This window comes from Macrobrachium rosenbergii, chromosome 58 (genome assembly GCF_040412425.1).
Source record: "Macrobrachium rosenbergii isolate ZJJX-2024 chromosome 58, ASM4041242v1, whole genome shotgun sequence".
NCBI lineage: Eukaryota > Metazoa > Arthropoda > Malacostraca > Decapoda > Palaemonidae > Macrobrachium > Macrobrachium rosenbergii.
The window spans coordinates 23,862,731-23,887,704 of NC_089798.1; the positions used below are offsets into that span (position 1 = coordinate 23,862,731).

Below are 24,974 nucleotides of genomic sequence, written 5' to 3' on the forward strand. Positions count from 1 at the left end.
CTATCGGCGCCGATAATTGGGTATTGGCACCAATACATACCTAAGATAACCGAAAATCGCCGATTTTTGGTTACCATCACACCGTCAGAACGGAACCCCTGCAATAACCGGTGACTGCCTGTACTTACTTTTGCAAGGAGTGACTACTGTACTTACTGTGTATTGCATTCCTAAATGACTTTTTGTGCTTAGAAAAGTGTGCATGCAAAGTAGTAAAAACAAGGATAAATGAAAGATTACTTTTGACATTCTTTATTGTTTCTTTCTACAGTGATCACGTTGAAAAAAAAATAGGTTACACTTCTTGAGATGCCAGCTACAGGATATTTGTCACTTTACTTACATTGTATAGGTGTAGTTGATTAAAAGCACTATCTGATTTGTTTTTCACTCAAGATTCGTTCTTTATTTAGACAAATTGTTTACAAAAAACCAAATTATTATTTTAAAGACAGTACTACTTGAACCTGGAAGGCTTACATGTCAGCCTCTGTAACTTGAAATCTAGAGTACTCATGGGTACAAAATTTAGCAGAAATATGTCTTTTTCCTTAGTACTGGGTTTGATCTTCATTCCCTTATTTGCAGCCCATTTCTGGGCAAATTTTTTTTTTTTTTTGCATTTAAGGGCTATACCATTTTCATTGAAAAAAAAAAAGTTGATTTGAACCAATAAGACAAGAGAGATTACTTTTGACATAGTGTATCATTCTGTTTCTTGCTGTAGTTATCTCTTTACTTACACAGGAAACTGTATATTAAAGGCTATGATAAGATTGGACCTAACATTATGGAAGAAAAAAATAAACTTTGCTAAATCTGTTATCCATGGATGGGTACTCAAGTGTTCCAGGTGTGGAGGCTCGCACCCAACTATGGTAAACCCCCCAGGTTCACGTAGTCTACTGTCTTTCATAATTAGAACAAAAAAAAAAAAAAAGGGTCTCGAGTAAAACATCAGTTGAATGGTTGCTTTTATCCAGCCACATCAAGAAGCCAAGACTTAAAGAATGGACGACAACTAGGCTATATGAGGGCCATACAGGATTTTTGCATATACTTGTAATAAGAGTGAAGTATTATGACAGTAACATTATTATAACATAAGGATTTTGGTGTGAGAAATTGGGACATATCGCTGATGTCTTTACGAGAAATATTAAAAATATTTTGTAATCCAAAGACAATTTTGTTTATTAATGACAAAAAAGGTTATTTGGAAAAATAAATTTATAAACAAACAAAGTCCATCAGGCACCCAGTTTTTTTACCTATTTGACCTGTGTCCATCTGCAATTACATATGAAAACTATTACTGTATAAGAAATAAAGAATTAAGTTAATTAAACAGTTTTTCAAAAGAGAAGAAAATGTAATTGATATGTGATATATATTCAGTGTTCATAAATACTCAGAAAATTAATTTTGGACTTTGAATAAAAAAGTCATAGCGAAGACCTGATACAGTTTATATCAAGGTCTAGAGAATATTTGATATATTTGGAGTTCATACACAAACCTAACCCTGTAGCAAGTCACAGGATATTTTGATAAGATCGATAAACTAAAAATAACACAACTGGCACAGCATTTTACATTTAACACAAGATTAGTTATGCTTAGCCATCAAAACTGATCACCTGTCTCTGCTGAGAAAGCTCTCTGGCCTAAGACTTTTTCAATCATTGTAAGTGAAGTTACCCATAAACGGTTTGACATGATACTATTAAGAGCCTCCTGCGAAGGTAAGCAAGGCACACAGTTATTGACGTATATACCTCCATATCTTGAAACATCATTGCTTGCTGCACAGTAGACCACTGATGCACATGCCTGTTGCTGTGAATGAAATGAAAGAAAAAGATGGTGTTTCACCTATTTTTCTGTTTTAACACTTCATGGAAGAATCCAGTTGTTCTTACCAACTCTTCCTAGAATTGAGAAAACTACTCTTTTTTGACTATGTACAAAATTACACACAAAACTTAAATGTTGCAAAAATTGTTTCATATATATATACACCACAGATTTCCAAAGCCTTTTGCTGGTATCACTTACCTGGACTAATTCTCCATTTTAAACTAATTAATCAGTGCTGGTTAGTAAGCGATCTAACCCCATTAGGGCACCACCCATTTCAACATCACCAGAACTTTTTCAACTTGGGCAAGTAAAACAATATGATTCCCATAGTCCCCAACATGCACACACACACATGATTTGTAAAGTAATAGTTTTTATCCATGAAACATAAAAAAGTACGAATTTTGTTCGTAGGAATTATACATAAAGGCCATAATTTTACAAATCCTCTGTAGTTATCTCGGTTGAGATGCATTATAATATTATTATTCAGAATATGAACAAGTAAGAGGAGGTAAAGGGAAATAACAAAAGGAAGAGATCCTTGTAATCTATCAACTAGGGGTTGCTAAGGTGATCAATTGGTGCGTGATGTGCTAAGGGGGTGTTAATATTCCATGAGAGAGATTACAGTTTCAACAACACAAAAGCCTTGAACTGACAAGGAGAGGTGTTGAGGTGTGTAGCTTTTCAAGCGGCAGCAGAGAGACATCATATTCCTGGCTGGAAGAAGCTAGCATGTCAATAAAGACTGCTGAAGTACTTGCTTCTGGTTCCAAGCTGAAAGACCCACTATTTGAAGACATGGATGGCAATGGGCTTTGATGCAAGGGGGTTGATGGTCTGAAAAAGCTGTTTAGGGTATTCTGATGAAAACAACAAAGATTCTTCTTTATAATCATCAGCTACTGGATTTCTCGAGCTCCTTCAGCAAATTCCATGGCCTTGGCAAAACAGCTGCAGTCAATGTGGGGTTTATCCATCCAGTTAATGAAGTTGTCCAAGATCCTCATCATCTGCCTGTATCTTGGTGATTACTGTGCATCATAATCATTACCATCGTTGTCTTCTGGGGCTTCCACCTTGTTGGACATCAGCTGGAAGCCAGGATTGCCACCATCATCATCCAGTCACTTTCACGTCATCCTTGGGAACACTGTCACCTCCCCTCGTGAGCTGGGCATGAAAGTCATCACCATCAAAGCCTTGGAAGTTGATCAGGCCTTCTTCCCCCTTCAGGATACAGTTCCATGCATGCTCCAAGGTCTGCATGGTTATGTCCTTCCAAGCATCTGCAAAGCTGCAGCGAGTACCTTTGAAGATTTTCCAGGGTACATACCTCCTGTGCATCCAATCCTTGCTCTGTTTCCTCATCCATAAACACCACCATCACCTCACCCAGGAACTCCCTTACGGTATAGCTATTTTGTTCAAACAATAACACCTTGGTCCATCAGTTATATGAGTGCAGTTGTATTAGGAGGCGACAACATGGCCCCAATATGACCCTCATCACCAACCAAAGGGGTTATGGTAGAGTGTGCAGGTGCACTGTCAATCAGAAGCAAAGCTTTCACCCTATCAGAGATGATCTTGGCAGTAAACCAAGCTTTTGCTGAATGATACCAAATCACTGGGAGACTATCCATCAACCCATGCACAGCACAGGGTCACTAAGCATGGCCAACTATGACTGGTTTGCAACAATGGCTACAAATATTTGTACATAACAAAGCAGACACATATTGCTTTGAAAGCTTTCAACTGGGTAAATTCTTTTCCTTCTTATCAGTTAAGGTGTTATTAGGCAAGGAGTAACAGAATATATTAGTTTTGTTGGCATTGTTGATTTTATTCAAAATCAGGTCTTCCTTCAACAAACCTTTCAACATCTGTCAAAATTCCTCTATTCTCTCCTCAGAAGAATCCAAAACTTGACCATGTGTCTCCTTGTTGGGAAGCCCATGTTGAAGTTTGAACCAAATCAGCCAACCCTTAGATGCCTCAAGTCCACAACCCCATGCAGACTTGTGACTTTGTAGCAGCAGCCTGGCTGACCTCTGCTGATGAAGCCAGATCAAAGTCAACCAGTCAATCTCCTCATGGCAGGGCTAGGCCATGACCCTGAGGACCCCACCCCTGGAAGTCTTATTCCTAAAGTCTGCAGAGAACTTCTTCAGCTTGTCTTTAGCATTCTCGACATCCTACAAGGTAGACTGTCCTATGCCATACTTGCCCATGATATGGATAATGTATCAGCTGGCCTTAGTCCTCTTGAAGATTTTCAGCTTCTTCTGAAGGGTCAGTGCCTTTCTGGCCTTCTTAGGACGTGGTGGGGCTATAAGCAAAATACACAGCACCAAACACATCAAAAACTACATCTGTAATGCTTCAGGGGCACCCACAAAAGCTACAAAATCTGGTGGGGCTATAAGCAAAATACACAGCACCATACATATCAAAAACATCTGTAATGCTTCAGGGGCACCCACAAAAGCTACAAAATCTGTTGAATTCATCACAACACTGGGTACCATATAACAACCATTTAACATGAGATTCATGAGCAATAACGTGCAATTGGCTAAGCAGAGTATGCCTCAGAGCTGGTGAGTTGGTGTCTTCACAAGCAGCCCATGAGAGAACAAAGCTTCTATGATGTAGTCTAAATGCATCTTTATTAGCCACTCAAAGGTGACAAACATAATGACGTTGTATATGACATCATTGCTTAAGCCAATAACACTTTTGAAACCTTCCATGCAGAATAGTGCTCTTCCAGCCTTAAAACTTCTGGGATATAGTCATGACAGACCTCTATCAGCTGCTTACTGGCAATAAGCAAAACAACACAGTGTATAATGTTGCTCCTCTTGGGCCAACAAGAGTTGTGAAGCTCCCAAACAGGGGTCCCCTCCCAGCCCTCCCCATTCTGCTTTTCTGGCCCTCCTCCTGTCTACCCTGGTCTATCCCACCACAATGCCCCTTTATCAGTGTGCTGTATAACTGTTAACAGCATTATCATCACATTCTTCCACCTGCACAGCATTGCAAACCAAAGGCTTTTTATTCATTATATTGTGGTAGGGTGTGGTTGCATGCGGATAGTGATAAGTTGCCGATAGTGCATATGTAGATAATTGAGGTGATACTTTTCTTCCTTTCTTTTGAGGTGATACTTTTCTTCCTTTCTTTATGTCTTCAGCTGAAAGCCTTATGGATAGAGTCAATAGACTATAGCCCCAAGAGGGAAATCAGCCTGCAAAGAGAGACAAGTTATCAGAAAAGGTGACAGATAATTAAATATGAGCAAACAGAAAATAAAACCAATGCACTTCAGTTCAGGAGATGTCAGCAGAAAGCACGAATGAATTTGCTCCTTGCTTAAACATTTGGAGACCAGAAGACTTTACAGCTGCACTAGGCAAACTGTTCCACATTTTAGTTGTGGCAAACTAATTTTAGTATTAAACCTAATAATAGAAAATTACATTTTCTGAGCTCAGCCCCGTGTCACCCGGTGAAATTCCATTCTTACACGAATTTCTAGGTGTAAATATGCTAAATATACCAGAGAAAAAAGCTTTCAGGAATGCTGGAGTTACTACCCCCAGATCGAGCATCTTCAATGAAGACGTCGGTATAACCAAGGGTGAGTGAAGGAATCACAACCACAGAGCCACACTCAATAGACATCCCCATGTCAAGATCCCCGGGAAGAGCGAGGGGCCGTACCAGCGCCCACGCTCACCAGCCCGCCACGCGGCGACTCCAGCGCCATCTGAACTCATTCCATTTCTAGCACTTGATTTTGACGCTGCTGTTTTTTGTTTGGCTTGTGTTTTCGGCTTATTTTCTTCTGCATCATGTCGTCGAGCAGCTTTACCGTATCCAAGTTAAGTACCATCTTATTGTGGGGTTGTCTTATGATTTGTTGGCTGTCTTAGCCCGTATTTATTAATTATACGTGGCTTTGTTATGACGCTACGGCGTCCCCCAGCCAGCCATGTTGTCCGCGAGGTTTACCCACTCAGCTTGTTCTGTTTGGGTTTTTCCTGGTCGGCTCATGCCTTATCCTTCCCCATAGGTCTCATCGTGGTGGTTTTCTAAGCTGGGTTGTTCGGTTTTTTCTCTAACGATAATGTTTTTGATCCGTACTTTTGGGTTCCCGCATCGGGTTCCCGTTATATTCCCGCTTAGGCGTCTCCCCAGGATGTTTCCTCTTGGACAGTTTAGCTTTATAATTATAATTTTATTATTTTATTATTATTATTATTTTGCTGGTGCTCGACATCATGCTGTCAATCTGCCTTGTCTAGTTCCGTGGGGACGTCAGGCTCATCCTGTCGCCTCCCTCGGTTAGGCTATGCGCCGAACACAAGTATATTTTTATTTTATTTTATTTTATTTATTTTTGCACACATATGGTGATTTATTTGGTTAAACATGCTGTAGCCTAGTGAATGTTAGGCTTTTATTGCCCCTTTGACCTCCTGCTCTCCCTTCCCCTGAGTTAGGTTAGGCAAGAGGAGAGGGTCAGCAGGTTGAGGGAGTTTCTGTTGTCGTGCCTTCCTCTGTCCGTTGTTTGGGTGTTGGAGTGAGACCCTACTCTCTTCCCTCTTCCTTACGAAGGGGTTGAAGTTTTTTCCGTAGGTGTGTCTCCTCCACGCGTGTTAGCACTCCCTTAAGTTCATCTCTGGCTGGTCTTCGACTCGGAAATTTCTCTCCCTGTTGTTCCCTTTTCCCCCCTTTTCCTTCTCCCCCCCCTTTTTATTTTGGGCCATAGGCTACGTCTATGTGTATAGGTGAGAGTACAGAGGTCTTAGTCATTTTTCCCTCCTTTCCCTTAGGTGTACGCCATGATTTTGGGTATCATGTAGTTGAGCGGGTGAGCTTCTCTCCAGTCTCCTGTTTTCCTCTGCTCTGGCCTACTCCCTTCCCAGTCCCACCCCTCCCCCTACCCTGTTTTGGGTCCAGCTTCTCGTCATCTTCTCGTGCGGGTGATGTCGGTGTCCGACTTTCACTCCGAGTTGTGGATCTTTCCTGGTCGAGGGATTCGCTCCCTCCCAGAGCTGATTCCAGGTGACTCGTTGCTGGCTCGATGCTTCGTTTACCCGCTCTCCTAGTGTAAGGTGTCAAAGAAATGAGCAGGTGAAAGTTACTGCTACTTTATTACAGATCCAGGCAGTTTATATAGCGGCCGACTGACGCCGGCCCGCGAGAGACAATGGAATTGACTGTGACCTGAGGTCGAAACAATAAACAATAATATGCAGTGAACGAGTACAAATTACAATACAAAACATACAGAACTACAATATGGATACAGTCTTGATGCCTGTGAATGAAGAAACATGTGATACACAATGTCTGACATTTGTATAAATACGCATAAAGTAAAAATGATTAAAAATGCGTGACCTGGCACGTTTTAGGCGTGACTAATTGAGTTTGAAGAAAATGGGAAGTCACCAAAGAAAACATGCTCAGCGGAGACTTAATTAATGGCGCCACGAAAACACTACGCTGGCGCCCGATGTGGTGACTTTACAAATACTCCCCCCAAGACGAGGGACGCGCCTGACTAATCCCTGTATCTGCTGGGATGCTGAAGGGTGCCGCGGCTCCTTGAAGATAACGGAGGGTCTCCCGCCTGTGAGGCTGCTGGTTGGCGGCCCCTTCCTGGGCGGCGCGCCTGCGGGGTGAGGGTGTGCTGGAGTGCGGTTGGGCGGAAGGGGTGCTGCGTCGCTGTCGGGACTCTCCGACAGAAAGGTGGGCTTTAACCGGTCTATTGAAACCCAGTCGTCCTTGCCAGGGAGTGCCAGCTGGAACGCCTTGCTGTTTTGTTCCAGCACGCGGAAGGGTCCCCTGTAGGGCTTGGTTAGTGGTGGACGGACAGCGTCGACTCTGACGAAGACGTGGGTGGCGGATGACAGCTGTGGCGGCATGAAGGTGGTTGCTTTGTCGATGTATGAGCGCCTACAAGGGGCGAACTTGCCGGCCACGTCGCGGAGCCTCTGCAGTGATGGGGAGTGGCGTTCATCCGTCACGAGCTCTCCCGGCACCACGAGGGGTTCCCCATAGGTTTGTTCAGCTGCAGATGGGGTGCCGTCGGCTCTGGGGGCGGTTCTCAACCCGAGGAGGACCCACGGCAGCTGATGTTTCCAGTCCTCGGCGGTGCAGCGGGCCATGAGGGATGACTTTAGGGACCTGTGGAACCGTTCGACCAGGCCGTTGGCAGCTGGTTTGTACGCTGTGGTGGTGTGGTGCGTGGTTCCCAGCAGTTGAGCCAGGGCAGACCACAACTAGGGAGAGGAAGGCGGGGCCCTGTCGGTTGTGATGTGGTCCGGGACGCCGGCGGCTAACCCAACTGGAGAGCAGGGCCTCGGCGCACGCGCTGGCGGTGGCTTCTTGCATGGGTGTGGCCGGGCCACCTCGTCGAACGGTCTACCACCGTCAGGAGGTATCTGATCCGCCTGATGGGGAAGGGGCCCGACGATGTCGATGTGGATGTGGCCAAGCGGCACCCTGGCTGTGGGAACTCGCCTACCCCCGACTGCGTGTGACGACCCACCTTACTGGTCTGGCACTGCAGGCACTGTTTTGCCCAGGCTGTGGCGTCCTTTTGCACCCGTGCCAGACGAACTTTTTGAAAGCAGTTTGGCCGTGGTCCTGCCGGGAGGTGTGAGAGGCCGTGAATTATGTCGAATACCTGGCAGCGGCGTGAGGCTGGAACCAAAGGGCGGGGCTGACCTGTGCTGATGTCGCAGAGCAGGCTGGGGCCTTCGGGGCGAGGGTCACGTCCCCGCCACTTGAGGGATGTGATGGCGGTGCGGTATGCTGGGGTTTCTGGGTCAGCGGCCTGTTCTCTGGCAAGGTCCTGGTAATCTACACCAAGCTGCACTGCGTTCAACTTGACTCTGGAGAGGGCGTCTGCTACGGGATTTTTCTTGCCGGGGAGGTACCTGACGGAACAGGTAAATTCGGCTATGGCTGAGAGGTGGCGCTGCTGTCTGGAAGACCATGCGTCCCCCTGCTTCGTGAAGGCGTGAACCAGTGAAGATTGTGAAGGGCGTCCCCTCCAGGAGGAACTTGAAGTGCCGAACTGCGCCGTGGGTACATCGCGCAGAGTTCCCTGTCGAAGGTGCTGTAGCGGTCTCTGCGGGATTGAACTTCTTGCTGAAGAAGGCGATGGGCTGGGGCGCCGTTGATGATTTGCTCCAGAACAGCACCGCAGGCGACGTTACTGGCGTCTGTCGTCAGCTGGAGGGGGCCTTGGGATCCTGGTGTGCCAAGGCGGTTGCCTTGGCGAGGGCGGCCTTCGTCAGGAAAAGGCCTGCTGCTGGCTGGGTCCCCAAGACAGGGACTTCGGTTGGCCTTTAGGACTTCCGTCAGGGGCCGTGGTGTGCGCGATCCCGGGATGAACCGCCTGTAGAAGTTTAACATCCCAAGGAACTCCTGGACGGCCTTGATGGAGGTGGGTGTCGGGAACCTGGCTACGGCTGCTACTTTCGATGTAAGAGGGCGGACGCCTGTCGGAGACACCTCGTGACCCAGGAATTCTGCTTTCTGGACGCCGAAGGTACACTTGTCAAAACGGACGACGAGGCCGTTCTCTTGAGGCGCTGGAGGACTGCCCTGATGTGTCTCTGGTGTTCGTGAGACCTGGAAAATATGAGAATGTCGTCGACGTAGCAGATGCAGAACTTTAGGTCCCCAGGATGCTGTCCATGAGCCGCTGGAAGGTGGCCCCGGCGTTCCTCAGCCCGAAGGTGGAGAAGGCGAACACATAGGACCAAGGGCGTGATGATGGCTGTCTTTGGTATGTCCTCTGGCGCAACAGGTACCTGGAAATAAGATTTAAGAAGGTCCAATTTAGTGAATATTTTGGCCCCGTGAAAGGAGGCCGTGAGGTCCTGCATGTTGGGTAGAGGGTAGTGGTCGGGCTCTGTTGCAATGTTGAGCCGCCTGTAGTCGCCGCAGGGTCTCCAGGAGCCGTCCGGTTTCTGCACCATGTGGGGGGGAGGCCCATGGACTGGAGGCTTTCCTGCAGATGCCCATCCGCTCCATCTCCGCGAATGCTTTTTTCGCCTCCTGAAGGCGCTGAGGGGGAAGCCTGCGGAACTTCGCATGTGTCGGGGGCCCTTTAGTCGTTATATGGTGGTATATGCCGTGCTTGGCTGGGGCCCGGGGACTTGGGCGGCTCGGGCTTAAATACCTCAGGGAACTCCGACAGTAGGTGTGCATACTGGTGGGGGGCGACGGCGCTGATGGTGGGTCTGGGTCCCGCTGTTAACGGGAGAGACCGGCAGGAGTCGGTATCGAGGAGGCGCTTGCGCCTCACGTCGACTAGCAGGCCGAAGTGCGCCAGAAAATCGGCCCCCAGGAGTGGGGATCCTACGTCCGCGACGATGAAGTCCCAGGAGTAACTCTGGCCAAGGATGGAGATCGACAGGAGCCTGGTGCCGTGGGAGAGGATGGGGTTCCGTTGGCGGCCGTCAGGAAAGCGGCCGGGTCTGGTGTCTGGTTGCGGTCCTCTCTCTGGATGCTGGGAAGACCGATTTAAAGGCCCCTGTGTCGACCAGCATCATCCTGCCGGAGACGGTGTCGTCGGACGTGAAACCCTACTGTTTTTGAGGCCCTGGGTTCTTCGGCTGCCATGGCGCTGCCTGTCCTGCTGGCCGCCGCCACCCCGTTTTTTGAACGGGCGAACGAGCAGGGCGGCAGGCAGTTTCGGGCGTCCTTTCCGAACCACTTGTGGTAGCGACAGAAGCCCGGGACCTCCATCTGCTGTGGTTCGGTGGACGTCTGTTGGCGATGGCGTTGACGGGCTGCTCTCACGTCCTCTTCAGGCTGGACGGAGCTGACCGGCTGTGTGGCCGGTTTTAGCCGCTGTGAAGCCTTGACGGAGTCTGTGAGATGTTGCGCCGTCTCTATGAGGTCCTCGATAGGCATGGTGTAGGGGTGAGCGATCTGGTTGCGTACCTCCGGAGGAGTTGGCGAAGGTAGATTTCCCATGCGGCTTATCTCCTGCCGCTTCTTTGTGCCACCCAAGTCTGGTAGTGACAGGAGATCTCGACCATGCTCCAAGCGTCTCTTGAATTGAGGTCGTGGCGTGGGTTTATGGCAAGGTCGATAGCACGGGCGGCCCGCTCGGCGATGGGCAGGGAGCAAGCTTCGAGGAGGAACTTTTTGTGGTGCTGTATGTGAGGGTGTGTGTTTCGGTACTCGCGAGATGAGTTTTCTGTACACGTCCTCCGAAGGGCGTTGAGCACTGTGTCGGCCTGTAGGATTTCGTCCGTCAGGTCCGCGATTCTGAAGTGGCTCTCCACCCTGCGCAGCCACATCGATGGGTTCCCCTGCGTAAACGGCGGCAGTTTTACGGTGAGGGCGGCCTGCGATTGTGTTGCCCGGCTGTCGTGTGTTCGGGGCGCTGGTGTGGAGTTGCGGGAGGGCCTGGATGCAGGGGCGGGCGCGGGTGTGATGGGAGGTAGGTAAACCTCCAAGTCCGCGGGGTCCGCATTTAACTGCATGAAGGAGGGGATATCCGCGTCCATGCTCGCTCCTTTGACCCCTTACTGGAGTGGGGTACTCGCGTCAGTACGCACTTTCGTGCGCCGTGTGGTTCCGCTAGTGACGCTGGTGGGGTACGCCGACGAGAGTCAGCACTCTCAAACGCTGGTTACAGCGCCGTGTTTAGGCCGCTAAAAGCGTTTTGGAGAAATCCTGAAGCCAAGACTAAGTCACCGTGTCAGTCCGCTAATGGCTCCAGGATACTCCGGGGGTCACCACTGTAAGGTGTCAAAGAAACGAGCAGGTGAAAGTTACTGCTACTTTATTACAGATCCAGGCAGTTTATATAGCAGCCGACTGACGCCGGCCCGCGAGAGACAATGGAATTGACTGTGACCTGAGGTCGAAACAATAAACAATAATATGCAGTGAACGAGTACAAATTACAATACAAAACATACAGAACTACAATATGGATACAGTCTTGATGCCTGTGAATGAAGAAACATGTGATACACAATGTCTGACATTTGTATAAATACGCATAAAGTAAAAATGATTAAAAATGCGTGACCTGGCACGTTTTAGGCGTGACTAATTGAGTTTGAAGAAAATGGGAAGTCACCAAAGTAAACATGCTCAGCGGAGACTTAATTAATGGCGCCGCCGAAACACTACGCTGGCGCCGATGTGGTGACTTTACACTAGGATTGAGCAGGTTCTTGAACTTCTCAGGGTTTCCTTCTCGGCCTTGTTCTACGTTCGCGATACTCTAGTTGGGTTGACTGGCGCTTACATCTGCTCCGGTGGAGCGTGGTGTTTGACAGCCTCACCCTTCTTTGGTTCTCTATGATAAGGACCTGAGATTCCCGGTGAGAGTGGTACCGGACTCCGGGGAACGTAGATTTGTATATTTTTGTTAACCAATTATGTTACCATCTTATATATGTTTATATTTTCCCCGGCGGCTCACCCCGCCTGTGGATTTGTGTGTGTTTATTTACTGCCCCGGCGGCTGACACCGCCGTCAGATATACATTGATTTTTTTTTTCTGGCGGCTCACCCCGCCGTCGAATATGTATTTATTTATTATTTCATGATGGTCATAGAGTCCGGTGATTTCACCCTTGGGTTCCGCTGTCCTGTTCCCGGCATCCCTTGCGGTGAAGGTCCCGTTGATTCGGCTCCCTCGTTAATTGAAATATCCTTGCCTGCTTAGTTTAAGTTTCTTAGGAAGGTAAGCTCATTTACTGTTTTCACTTACAGACTGTTCGCTGTGAGGAGCCCGGGTGTATCGCCACTCTTCAACAACCCTATGGTCATGTGGTGTGTCGGACCCACGCTGGTTGTGCGGTCCGACTTGATGATTTGATCGTTTGGCACCCGGAGGGCTGCGAGGTGTGCTTCGCTCTTTGCGGGTGCACCCAGGACGAGTCGGTAAGCTGTTTGCTTTCCACCCGCATGTTAGTTTCTGCCTTCCATATTGCAATATATTGCGATATTTTGTGTTTTATTTTATTTAAGGTATTTTCTAGCCTCCCTTGATTCACCCCCTTTTTGTCAGGCCGACGAGTCCTCCAAGAAGGAGTCTCTTGAGTCCCTCCGCGCTTGGGTGGCTGGGTTTGGGAGAAACGTTCCGTCGGGGAAGCCATACGTCCTCGACGAGAAGTGGAGAGATCTTCTCTACCCCGGAGCCCGGATCGCTGCGGCCGTACCAGCTGAAGTGGCCGCACCTATCATCGAGCAGATCCGGGTTGTGACCCAGCCACTCATAGATGAGACCCTCTACGCGGAGGTTTCGGAGGACGTCGCCGCTCTGGACTTGGACCTGGAGCCCATGAATACTGAGCAGGACCAGGTAGGTGGTGAGGTAAGTGAGGCAGCGGGGGCGGGCGCCCTCTTTGATTCCCCTTCATCATCCACCTCTTCATTTCAGGGCTTTTCTAAGTCTTCCATCTTGAGGGACAGTGCTCCATCTACTGTCCCCAAGTTGAAGGCTTCGTGGAAGGCGAAGGGCTTTAAGTCCTCGTCTTCCCGGAAGGCATCCCCCTTCCCCCCGTCGAAGGCAAAGGTTTCCGCACCTCTGGCCTCCGGGAGCAAAGCTAGAACCTCGGGCAAAGGAGCGAGTAAGAGGGCGGCCAGACCCAGCCCTCCTCGCCAGGCTCCCTTTGACCCTGAGGCATTTGCTGGGATGCTTTTGGCTAGATTTTCTTCGGAGGTTGATTCCAAGCTTTCGAAGCTTGCTGACAGGTTGCAGAGTCAGGAGAATCTGATCGCCGATATGGCACGCTCTGGCGGTGCTGGACCTAGCTATCAGATCCCTGATACTGCCTCCCTCCCTCCTTTTGACGTTGGAAACCCGTGGCGTTTTGCTCTCCGTGCCATTCGCCATGAGGATACCCTGACTATCGAGGGTTTGGGCACGAGACGTCTGGAGGAGTTGGAGTTCTTCCCTCCTGACCTCTTGCCCCCCTACCAAGGCTTCGTTAGGCTGACGGAGGAAGCCTGGGTACGATCAGACAAGGTCCCAAAGGAGACGGTGATCTTCCCTAGGGACCAAGCCCAATCGGCTCTGCTTCGCACTCTCACGGAGTGGCAAGCAGAAAATACAAAACTCACTCCGTTCAAGGGCAACTATACGATGTTCTCCTTAGGAGACAAGTTGCCCACTCCCTGCCTGAATAAAGTTGCTTTGGCGACGGCCCAGGCCTGCTTGAAGGCAAACCCTTGCCTCAGCTCAGGAGACGGACTCCACATCCCTGGTATTCCCGGAGGTGAGGAGTTCTGGAGGGACGCCCCATCCACCTTTACGGTGGGTAAATTAGATGCCTTCTGTGCATCCTTGCAATTCAGCGAGCAGCTTCCCAAACTTCCAGAAGCTCTCCTGAAGACGGAGTTCGAGGCAAGGACAAGACTGAGCCGGTCTTTGAATTCCTTGTGTCTGTCAGAGGCGGTCACCGTCTCCTGCGCAGACGAACAGCTCTTCCAGGTTCTGGCTAAATCCCTGTTAGTAGGTTTTCAGTCAGACCTGTATGACTTCATGGTGGCAAAGTTGGAGTGCCGCAAATTCATTTTCACGGATGCCACCATTCGTCATGAGCCTAACAAGCTCATGAAGAGTTCCATCTGGGGGATTAATCTCTTCCCAGAGGACGAAGTCTCAAAGGTCCTGAGCGAGGCTACTAGGGCTAATCAAAGCCTACGCGCTAGGTGGGGTATTTCCGCCTTCAAGCGGAAAACTCCCGAAGCTGGCAGTTCCCAGGGTAAGTCGAGGAAACGCTTCAGGAGACACAGGAGGCCTCATCCCCAGACAGTGGTTCAGGCTGTCCCAGTCTCGGCGGTGGGCCAAGCCTCCACCTCCAAGGCTCAACCCCACCAATACGTGCTGGTTCAACCAGCCCAACCCCTTGCTGCACCATCGTACGTCTCCTCCCCGGCGTACAATTCCACCTATGAGGGCCGTGGTGTCTTTCACGGCCTTAATAGAAGCGCAAGGGGAGGCAGAGGTCGCGCCCCATACAGGGGTAGAGCTGGATCCGCCTCTCGGGGAAAATCAGGCCATGGTAGAGGAAGCAAACCCTCTTCCTCCCACTGAGACCAGTCAGGTAGGTGGTCGCCTCTACTGGTTCAAAGACCAGTGGACCTTCAGCCCCTGGGCACACAGCATTGTGTCCAAAGGTCTGGGTTGGAGCTGGATCAAGGATCCTCCTCCTTTGACCAGGTTTTACCAACCCTCTTCCAAAACCCTACAGGACTTTGTGACGGAGCTTCTCAACAAGAGAGCAATAAAGAAAGTAAGGCACCTCAAATTTCAAGGCAGGTTGTTCACTGTTCCAAAGAAAGATTCCGGTCAACAAAGAGTGATTCTAGATCTGTCACGTCTAAATCGCTACATAAGATGCGACAAGTTTCGCATGCTTACGGTAGCTCAGGTACGGACTCTACTTGATCTTTCAGACGCTTACTATCACGTCCCGGTTGCGCGGAACTTCTCTCCCTTCCTGGGTTTCAAACTCGGGAAACAAGCCTACTCCTTCAGAGTCATGCCTTTCGGACTCAATGTAGCCCCCAGAATTTTTACGAAACTGGCGGAAACAGTCGTTCAGCAACTACGGTCCCGGGGAATCTCCCTGGCGGCTTACCTGGACGATTGGATAATCTGGGCTCCGACAATTCAGGAGTGCCGGAAGGCTACGACCATAGTGATCAAGTTCCTGGAGTCGTTAGGCTTTCAGTTGAACAAGGAGAAGTCCCGCCTGACTCCGGAATCCCGGTTCCAGTGGCTAGGTCTCCAATGGGACCTGACCTCGTACAGACTGTCCCTCCCGCCATCCAAGCGGAAGGAGATTGCCGCCGCTACCAGGAAATTTTTGAAGGACAAAGCAGCATCCCGCCGGTCTCAAGAGAGAATTCTCGGCTCCCTTCAGTTCGCCTCAGTGACGGACCTCCTCTTGAAAGCGAAACTAAAAGATATAAACAGAGTGTGGCGGAGACGAGCCAATGTCAGGCTCAGAGACAGGGTCTCTTCAATCCCGTGAATCTTGAAGACAAGGCTCCGGCCATGGTCCACAGCCAGTGGCCTGTCGAAGTCGGTTCCACTCCAATTTCCCCCTCCGGCGTTAGTAATCCACATGGACGCTTCATTAAGCGGTTGGGGAGGGTACTCACCAAAACAAAAAGTTCAAGGAACGTGGTCTACAATGTTCCAACAGTTTCATATAAACACCTTGGAAGCTATGGCAGTGTTTCTAACACTCAAGAAACTTCGCCCCGCCAGCCAGATTCACATCAGGCTTGTGCTGGACAGCGCCGTGGTGGTTCATTGCATCAACAGGGGCGGCTCCAAATCAGGTCGCGTAAACCAGGTGATGGTAGCTATCTTCTCCTTGGCGAACAAGCACAGCTGGCATCTGTCAGCCACCCACCTAGCGGGGGTGCGGAACGTGGTGGCGGACTCCCTGTCCAGGACTACTCCGTTGGAGACGGAGTGGTCTCTGGACGGGGACTCCTTCAGTTGGATTCGCCGCCGGGTTCCGGGCCTCCAGGTGGATCTGTTCGCCACGGAGAGCAATCACAAGCTTCCCTGTTACGTGGCTCCCAACCTGGACCCCCAAGCTTTCGCCACGGATGCGATGTCCATAGATTGGAATTGTTGGGAGAGGATCTATCTGTTTCCTCCAATAAACAAGTAGTACAAACATAGACTGTGTCAGCTTCCTTAAGAATTCAGAATGCCCTGGTTTTATGAACTTTATAAAGTTTGCTGCAAAGAAGGGAGCAAACATTGACCTCGTCAACACACTGTTTTTGGAATCAGACAAGAGAGATTCTACTCTCTGACAGTATGACTCGGCAGTCAAAAAATTGGCGTCCTTTTTAAAGGCATCTGGAGCTCAAACTATGACAACCAACCTAGCAGTTACTTTCTTTAGGTCATTGTTTGAAAAAGGCCTTGCCCCGGCCACTATTACTACAGCTAAATCAGCCTTAAAGAAGGTATTTTTGTACGGTTTTAATATCGACCTTACAGATTCATACTTCTCCTCCATCCCTAGAGCATGTGCCCGTTTGAGACCAGTAACTCGCCCTCATTCCGTTACCTGGTTCCTCAACGATGTTTTGAAATTAGCGTGGAGCAGGCAGTGAAGGATCCCCCCCAACCCCCTTGTAATATTGATAAATGTAATGTTGATAATGTTAGGATCAAGATCTAGGTGTGATAAAAGAGGATAGGTTTGGTATTGAGGAGAAAGTTTTAACGGTGCAGTGTCGTTCTCCTGAACGGGTTCTGGTTTCGGGTTCGAGTGGTTTTTGTTGTGCTCTGACGAGAGTTTCTCCATCAGTTACGTGGGGCAGAATCCTTCTGCTTTCGCTTCTAACTCACTTCCTACTGTTTTCTAAATCTCCTACTGTAGTTTCCCCCTTCCCTGTATTTTCTACTCCTCCATTTAGTAAGGCGGATTATGGTGTGTCCTTTCGGCTTCTAAAGTAATTTGCGGGACCTGCAATTGGCTGTGGCGGGTTATAAGACGGATGGCGGGGTTTTTCGATGGGTATAGACCTTTGGCGAGAGGATATATTTTTTTCTCGAATGTTTTCTCTAACATTAGAGAGTATGTGACACAGTAGTGTCCAGAATTCATGTCGGATATGTTTTCAGGATTATTTAGGGAGGCCAGATTCGGTGTACCTTCATTCCTTTTTGTTCTAAGTTTTCTTCTTCGTTATCTGTCGCTTCATCTCCTGCTCCCACATTCTGTTACCCCCCTTTTCAGTCTCCTCTTCGGCCCTTTCTTCTTCTGCTCCGGTCTTTCCTGCGGCTTCCGCATCTTCCGTTTTCCCTCTTCCTTCGAGTTTGGTTTTCCTCCTCTCAGGTAACTTTTTTTATGCGTCTGCTATTCCTATGCCTCCCGCCTTTTCCTTCCTTACTACAGTCTTCTCCGGTAGGAGGAGCTTCCGGACAGGCGAAAACCCTGTTTTCAGCAGATTCTGGCCGCAGGGGTCTCTTGTTCCATCCCTTCGGGTATGCGCAACCCTTTGCTTCCGCTTCATGCGGCTGTCCCGATAGCATCAGGTATTTCACAGGGTCTTCCCGTCGATTCCAGTTCGGGTTTGCGCTCCACGGCTTTGGCAGAGCATGCAGTACTTTCTTCGAGCGGTCTGCGGCTTTCATCGCCTGCATTTTCCGTGGCAGTAACTCTGGCTAGCTTCTACCTCTTTCATTCTCTCTCCTTCATCTTCTTCCGTCCCTCTACAGCGGTTTCGTTTGCACATCCTCCCCCAAGATTTAACAATGTTGGTTTGGCTACTCTCACTCGTCTTCCCCATGGTAATAATGGGGAATCGGCTCCTGGTTTTTTTTATCGGGTTAGCCTTCTCTTCCCGGCGGATCCAACAATACGGATTCAGCTCCGGGTACCCGATTAGGTGTGGGTGCGCAGCATTCTGGTTAGGCTGGTCCAATTGCGGACTCTTCATCGTTGTCCGGGGCTTCGTCCAGTGCCTCCTCCTTTGTCAGTCTTAGACCATTCAGACATTGCGGAACAGGATTCTTATCCATAGGTGCAGGAGATTCTGGTGGACTTAGAATGTCCTCTTGCCAGCAGTACGATTACGGACACAGGCTTGAGTATGTTACTTCATCGTACCCTCAAGCAAGAGCTCCGGACCTCCCGATTTTGAGGTTTTTATGACACTAAACCAGCTCCTGCCTCTTTTTCGTGTTGGCTGGTTTGGTTCGATCGGGTTAGCCAGGCTTTGGAGGAGGCGGATGTTCCCTTGGCATCGGTAGTTGCTTCTAATAGACAGCACTCTTCTCTTCTCTCTCCGAGTAGGACGACTTACGCAGTTCGAGGTCATCCTTTGGCAGGCGTCAGGTTGCCCCTCAACGAATCGGTCGAGGCATTCCTGTTTAAGTCTGCGGTGTCGTTTCAGCTCGTAGGGACTTCTCTTAGGGAAGCAGGTGCTTGGGGGTTATGTGTTGCGCAATCAGACTGAGGCTCTTGCGCATTCTTTCTGGATGCGGTTCAAGTTATTATAATGCGGGTTCTAAAGAGTGACGGCTATGTCCCTTCAGATCCGTGGCTGTTGGCAGCCTAATTATTTATCTCAAGGGGTTTGGCTCACCAGGCGAAAGCTTTGGCTTCGTCTACGACGTTTGGAGCAAGAAAAGTCGAAATTTCTATCTTGGTCATCTTCCCCCTCAGTATCCGGACGTTCATAAGAGGGATTGCTTAGAACACCATTAGCCTTAGCTAATTCTTGTTCAAGGATGATGACGTAGCCAGTATGACGAACATGGTTTCTTCTAACTCATGTCTCCGGTGTCGGCAATTATGCATCGTCGAGGATACAGAGTGTTGAAGTATCGAGATGATATAGTGTGTTGAAGTATCTAGACGATACAGAGCGTTGAAGTATCTAGACGATACAGAGTGTTGAAGTATCTAGACGATCGTTTAACTGGCCTCCTCTCCAGAGGAGCTAGTAAGAGCGAGGGAATTCTATGGAATTCTTAACATTTTCAGGTAAGCGGATTCTCTCTCTTCCTCTGAGGGTTTTCACAACCCTAGAGAGAGTCCAATCGGTCCTTCACATAGAAGGGTTCCCGTCCAACAGGGAACGGCCATTACCAGCTTGGAGAAGCTTCTTAGGGAGAATGTTTCTCTCTCTCTCTCTTTTAATTCCAGGGTCTCGTGGAATCGCTGGAACTTCCACAACGAGAACGCTGTTATAGTCGGGAGCGATTCTTGCCTGTTGGATCGTTTGTGGTAGTCAGAAATGCATCTGACAGGGGAAAGGTCTATCGACTCCCCTCTTCCTGACATTCATCTGTACACAGATGCCTCAGATCAAGGTTGGGAATCAACCTTGGAGGAATCCAGGCCTCGGAACGAGAGTAATCAATAAATCTTCGGGAAAATCAATGCTGTAAAGGAAGCCCTCAGTTGTTCTCAGTCTTAGTGCGCTACAGAGTAGTGGCTATGTTTAGCGACAGCATAATTGTCGTGTCGTATCTGAAGAACTCGGAGGGGAACAGGCTCACAGAACTCAATACTATACTATAGCACATAGTCCTGAGAGGGTGTGAAGAACGATAGTGTATCTTCTTTTCCAATTTATATCGGGAGTCTCAAAGTACGGGCAGATTCGCTAGGTCGCTCTCGTTCAGGTATTAGGGGGGAGAGTGGACTTTGACTCTGGAAGTAATATGTCAGGTTCTCCGGAAGTGACCAGCAACTGTCGACTTATTCGCGACATGATTAAACCATCGTCTTCGGATTATTTCTCTAATGGTATCCCTATTTCAGTAGTCACCAAGGTGACGTTACAAGTTGGAATCACATGCAAGTGTACGCCTTTCCCCCATCCGGTCTCATTAATCAAGTAATAGGGAAATTACGGGAGAGTGTCAAGATGACCTGGACTCTAATAGCTCACCTTAACACGCTTGGTTTCCGGAACTCCTAGAGCTCCCTACGGAAGTTCGTTGTCCCTACCAATGCGAAACTACTACTTCTCAGACGACCGCATTCTTTCTGTTATTTTCCAAACCCTCGCGTGCTGGACCTAGTTGCAAGGCAACTGCAGAGAGAGCCGCTAAACAGTCCAGACCCCCTAAAACTGTGCCTAAATAGTTTTCTTTTAGATTAAGTCAACCCGTAAGCCTTACCAGGTTCAGCTAGAATGGTATAGAAGTTAGTGTCGTAAGGAAGGTCATTCCATCTCTTGACCTTCCATAGCTAAAATAGCGGATTTTCCTTTATTCCTCCGGAAAATCAAGAGTCTTTCATATTTGGCCATTGCTGACTACCACTCAACAATTAGCGGTATATTTAGTTTCCACATTCCTGAAGTTTCAAGTAGTAAGATAATCGTTGATTAAGTTCTTGTAAGATTGAACGTCCTGTTTTTGCCAACTCGGGCGCCCTTATTGGGACTTACTGGAAGTATTTCAATATTTATCTTGCTTTCCCCTGCCTTTGAACCTATTGAAACTATAACGTTAAGACACTGAGAAGTTGCCTTTTTCTTACGGCTTTAGCTTCAGCTAAAGGGTTGGGTGAGCTTCAGGCAGTTTCGAGGTTGGGTTCCTGTGCGAGAATGATACATATTTGTCTGTCTTCCGGAATTTGCGGCGACGACAGAGTCGGAGGTTAAAACTCTGCCTCGTTCGTTTGTTCTTTATCTGCAAGTGTTCATTACTGGTGATCCAGCGGAGATACCTTTATGTCCGGGGGAGCATTAAAGTCTGTTTATCAAGGGTTGCGAAACTCCTGCTTCCGCATACACTTGTGTCTCCTCGAATCCTTCCCGTCCACTGTCAGAGAATGTGATTAGTTACTTCGGAGGGCTTCTCAGAGTGGTTGTTTGTCGTCTTCAGCTCTGTATTTTCCCGACCGCACAGTATTTGGAGTATGTCCAATTCATCTTCCTTTTCCCAGGAATTATTTACTGCCGTCTATTCTGGAAGCAGCTACTTGGGAGTCCGTCTCAGTGTTTACTCATTTTACTTAGTGATGTTCGATTCGCATCACAGCGTTTAGCGGCGAAGTCTTTTATGTAGGGTGCGTTCATTTAGCTGAGGGGATATTAAGGCGGAGGTTCAGAGGGTTATTCTCTTAAGGGGGGGGTTTACACGGTCAAACGGTTCATCGAACGCGGTTCGCAGACCTGTGTTTGAAGTGATGTTCGAATGTGTGAATCAGGTATTTGGTTGTCGAACACATTGTCGAACGGTTTGAAGAAGTCTGTTCGAGCCTGACTTTGTGGGCGGGGCTTCGTTGTCCACAAACTGTTTGAATGTGAGAACGCGCGTCGAACATCAAACATCAGTTTACAGTTGTAGTAGTAACAACAGTAGCAACATCCATGACTCTGAGATCACGAGATGTCGCACTATTTAGCTCGTGTAGTGGCGAAGTCTATTATCTAAGGTGCGTTCATTTAGCTGAGGTGGTATTCGCTTAGTGCGGAGGGTTATTCTCTTAGGCCACGTTAGTGGCGAAGTCTATTTTCTAGAGGCGTTTATTTAGCTGATGCGGTAGTCGCATAGTGAAGAGATTCTTAGGTTAACCAGATAGAGGAATTCCTTTTAGTCTTTAGAATTCTTAGGCAACAGTGATAATATAATCACATGAACTTAAGTTTAGTACGTTTTAAGTATCTTGGTCTTTGATAGTTTCCCTACGAGAGTCTAAGGGGTACTCTAGTAGGCTAGGCTATTTCGTCGGCACCGAGATACTTCTTCGCTCGTCGATTGTCGGACCTTATCCGGAGGATCAGCGGCTCGGCACACTGCTTCATTTCCCTCCATACATGAGAGGCTATGAATAGCCACGTGGGAGGTCACCGTACTCCTCCATACATGAGAGGTTCTGAAGAACCACATGGGAGGTCGACGGACTGAGACAGTACGGACCTGATGGGCGATCAAAGTACTTTCCATCATGTTTCATCACCAAAAGCAACGATTGATAAGGTGAGTGTTTAACTAGATAGGTATCCTAGCCAAGAGTACTGACCTGACTCGATCAAAGTACTCTCCAACAGGTCTCTTCACTGAAACCATTGATTGATATGGTGAGTGTTTGGCTAAATGGATATCTTATGCAGAGCAGATTGGTGAGCTACCATCTCTGCGGTTGTCAAAGGGGTGTGCAATAGAATTGATCCCTCCTCCTCTAAATGTTGTTAATCGGGCTAATTCAGGTGTTCAGGGAGTGTATTGCAATATGAAGTTTTCATAATAAAATCAATATTGTAATACTTACCTGAACACCTGAATGATTCCCACCCTCCTTCCCCACATCAATTTTGACCTTGAATAAAGCAATTGACGAAAATGGGGTGTGTCGGCGCACACCTGTGTTAGCGTTGCCAACCATTTGTTATGGTAGCTCAAGTGACAAGATTTTACCTGCAGCGTTGGTAACGCTGGCTGTTAAAATTCTCACTATAGTGGGATGGGTAGTTGAGAGTTGTTGGGCTAAGTGGGATTAAAAGGTGTTCAGGGGCTAAATCAGGTGTTCAGGTAAGTATTACAATATTAGTTTTATTATATATAAAACATATATATATATATATATATATATATATATATATATATATATATATATATATATATATATATATATATATATATATATATATATATATATATATATATATATATATATATATATATATATATATATATATATATATATATATATATATATATATATATATATATATATATATATATATATTATAATATGTTAAACAGCCCAGGTTCAAGCGCCATCTATTTGGTGATGTATCTGTTTTAAGAACAGTATTTAGCATGTCACCTTTCTTGAGATGTTACTGGTAGTTGTGGCTCTTCCCTTGGGTCAGCAGATCCCGTCCCCTTTGTCATAAGACACTCACGAGACCTATCTTTACACAAAGGCCTACTGGAATGAGACACTGATATACAAAACTATGCTTTATTGAGAAATTTAACGAAAGTAACTCTGCAAAAGCTACAGTCATGAAATGGAGTGACTCACACATAACTAGAGGAGATACTGTTTTACAAACAAGCATAGACATTATCTTATGCCAAGCAATACTAGTGAATAACCCCCTTGTCATCAAACAAAGTAATAAGGTCGTAACGACCACAATAAAAGTCATATAGTTGTCATATAGTATGTAAGAGTAAAATAAACACCACTTCCAAATAATTTGTCCTCCCAGGACGGTGTTTGAATTCCTGTAGAAAGAAATATATCATTATATTAAAACAGAAAAATGCATAGGGGAGGCACAACGGGATTTCACTGCAGCACTATATAAAGTCTGGAAAAAAAATCTAAGTGTTCATGAGTTGTGGTCACTTCCTATGGCTGCTAGAAAAAGGATTTTGACAAAGGAAAAATCTATTTGTGGGGAGAGACCTGTGTCACCCGGTGAAATAACCTTTCAGCACTTATTTCTAGGTAAAGCTATTGCTAAATATACCAGAGAAAAGCTAAAAAGCTAAGCCGGAGTTACTACCCCCGGTGCGAGCTCCATGAAATGGAGTCGTGTATGAGAAAGGGTGAGATTGTCACAATCACAGGCCTCCACCCTGTAAACATTCCCAATGTCAAAAGTCCCACCGAGTGAGGTGCCGTTACAAACCCCCGCACCACTCGCGGACTGTAAACAAACCGGTGTCACCCACATTCCATGTTAGCACCCCATCCTGGAATGGTATTTTATCAGGGGGGGAAAAGAAAGGAACCATGGGTGGGTCACCGGGTGACACAGGTCTCTCCCCAGAAATAGATTTTTCCTTTGTCAAAATCCTTTTTCTGGGTTTTCCGACCTGTGTCACCCGGTGAAATAATAACAGAGAAATCAAAATACCATCCTGAAACAAAAAGGGAAACTTGTAGAGGAAAGTAATAAAACTAGAAGTCCACAAGAGTTTTAATTATCCCGGTAGCAAGATGTGGTATTTAGATATAATAAAGATACTTAAATTTAATGTAATATTAAAGTGTACATAAATATAAAATCATCCTTAGATTAATGAGTACATAAAAGTGAAAATAGGTACTAAACATTATACTTAAGACTAAGGTGGGGAAACTATGTCCCACAAGATAAGAGAACACACGTCACACTTAAATTAAACACATTAGACAAGACAAAACTATGACATGGTCAGGAGACAGGCTGTGAAGCATGCCTGACCTGGAGGTGACCGAAGGGGAATAAATGAGGCAGGTAGGAGGGAGGAGAGTGACTGAGTACTGGAAAGAATTAAACGGAGGGGGGAACGATGTTCCCTGCCGCCACTGTAGTGAACTTCAGAGCTTCTAGTGATTTCAGATAGTGGCGTTTAAAAACTACGGGAGACTTCCACCCCGTATATTTTGAAAGATCCTCGAAATTCATATAATGGAAATAGTTAGTGCAGGTGGCCACTGCCCTAATGTCATGTACTTTTGGGACTGAATCTGGGTTTTGCATGTTTAATGAAATATAAGATCTGTTGCCTAATGGCTTTCATAGAGATAGTTCCTCCCCTTCCCTTACAAACAGAGGCCCGGAAGTTATCTGTGAGGTCCTGTCTAAATAGGCT

At 47.5% G+C, this 24,974-nt stretch overlaps 1 protein-coding gene across 1 annotated transcript in view; it reads right to left on the reverse strand.

Annotated features, from left to right (window-relative positions):
- Window positions 1-240: 240 nt before the first annotated feature.
- The window catches only part of Wwox (WW domain-containing oxidoreductase), a 663,476-nt gene continuing 638,742 nt past the window's right edge, over window positions 241-24,974 (reverse strand). Inside the window, exon 8 of the mRNA XM_067102038.1 lies at window positions 241-1,839. Within this exon, the coding sequence (XP_066958139.1) occupies window positions 1,627-1,839 (213 nt within the window). The 3' untranslated portion in view covers window positions 241-1,626. The remainder of the gene's footprint in view (window positions 1,840-24,974) is intronic.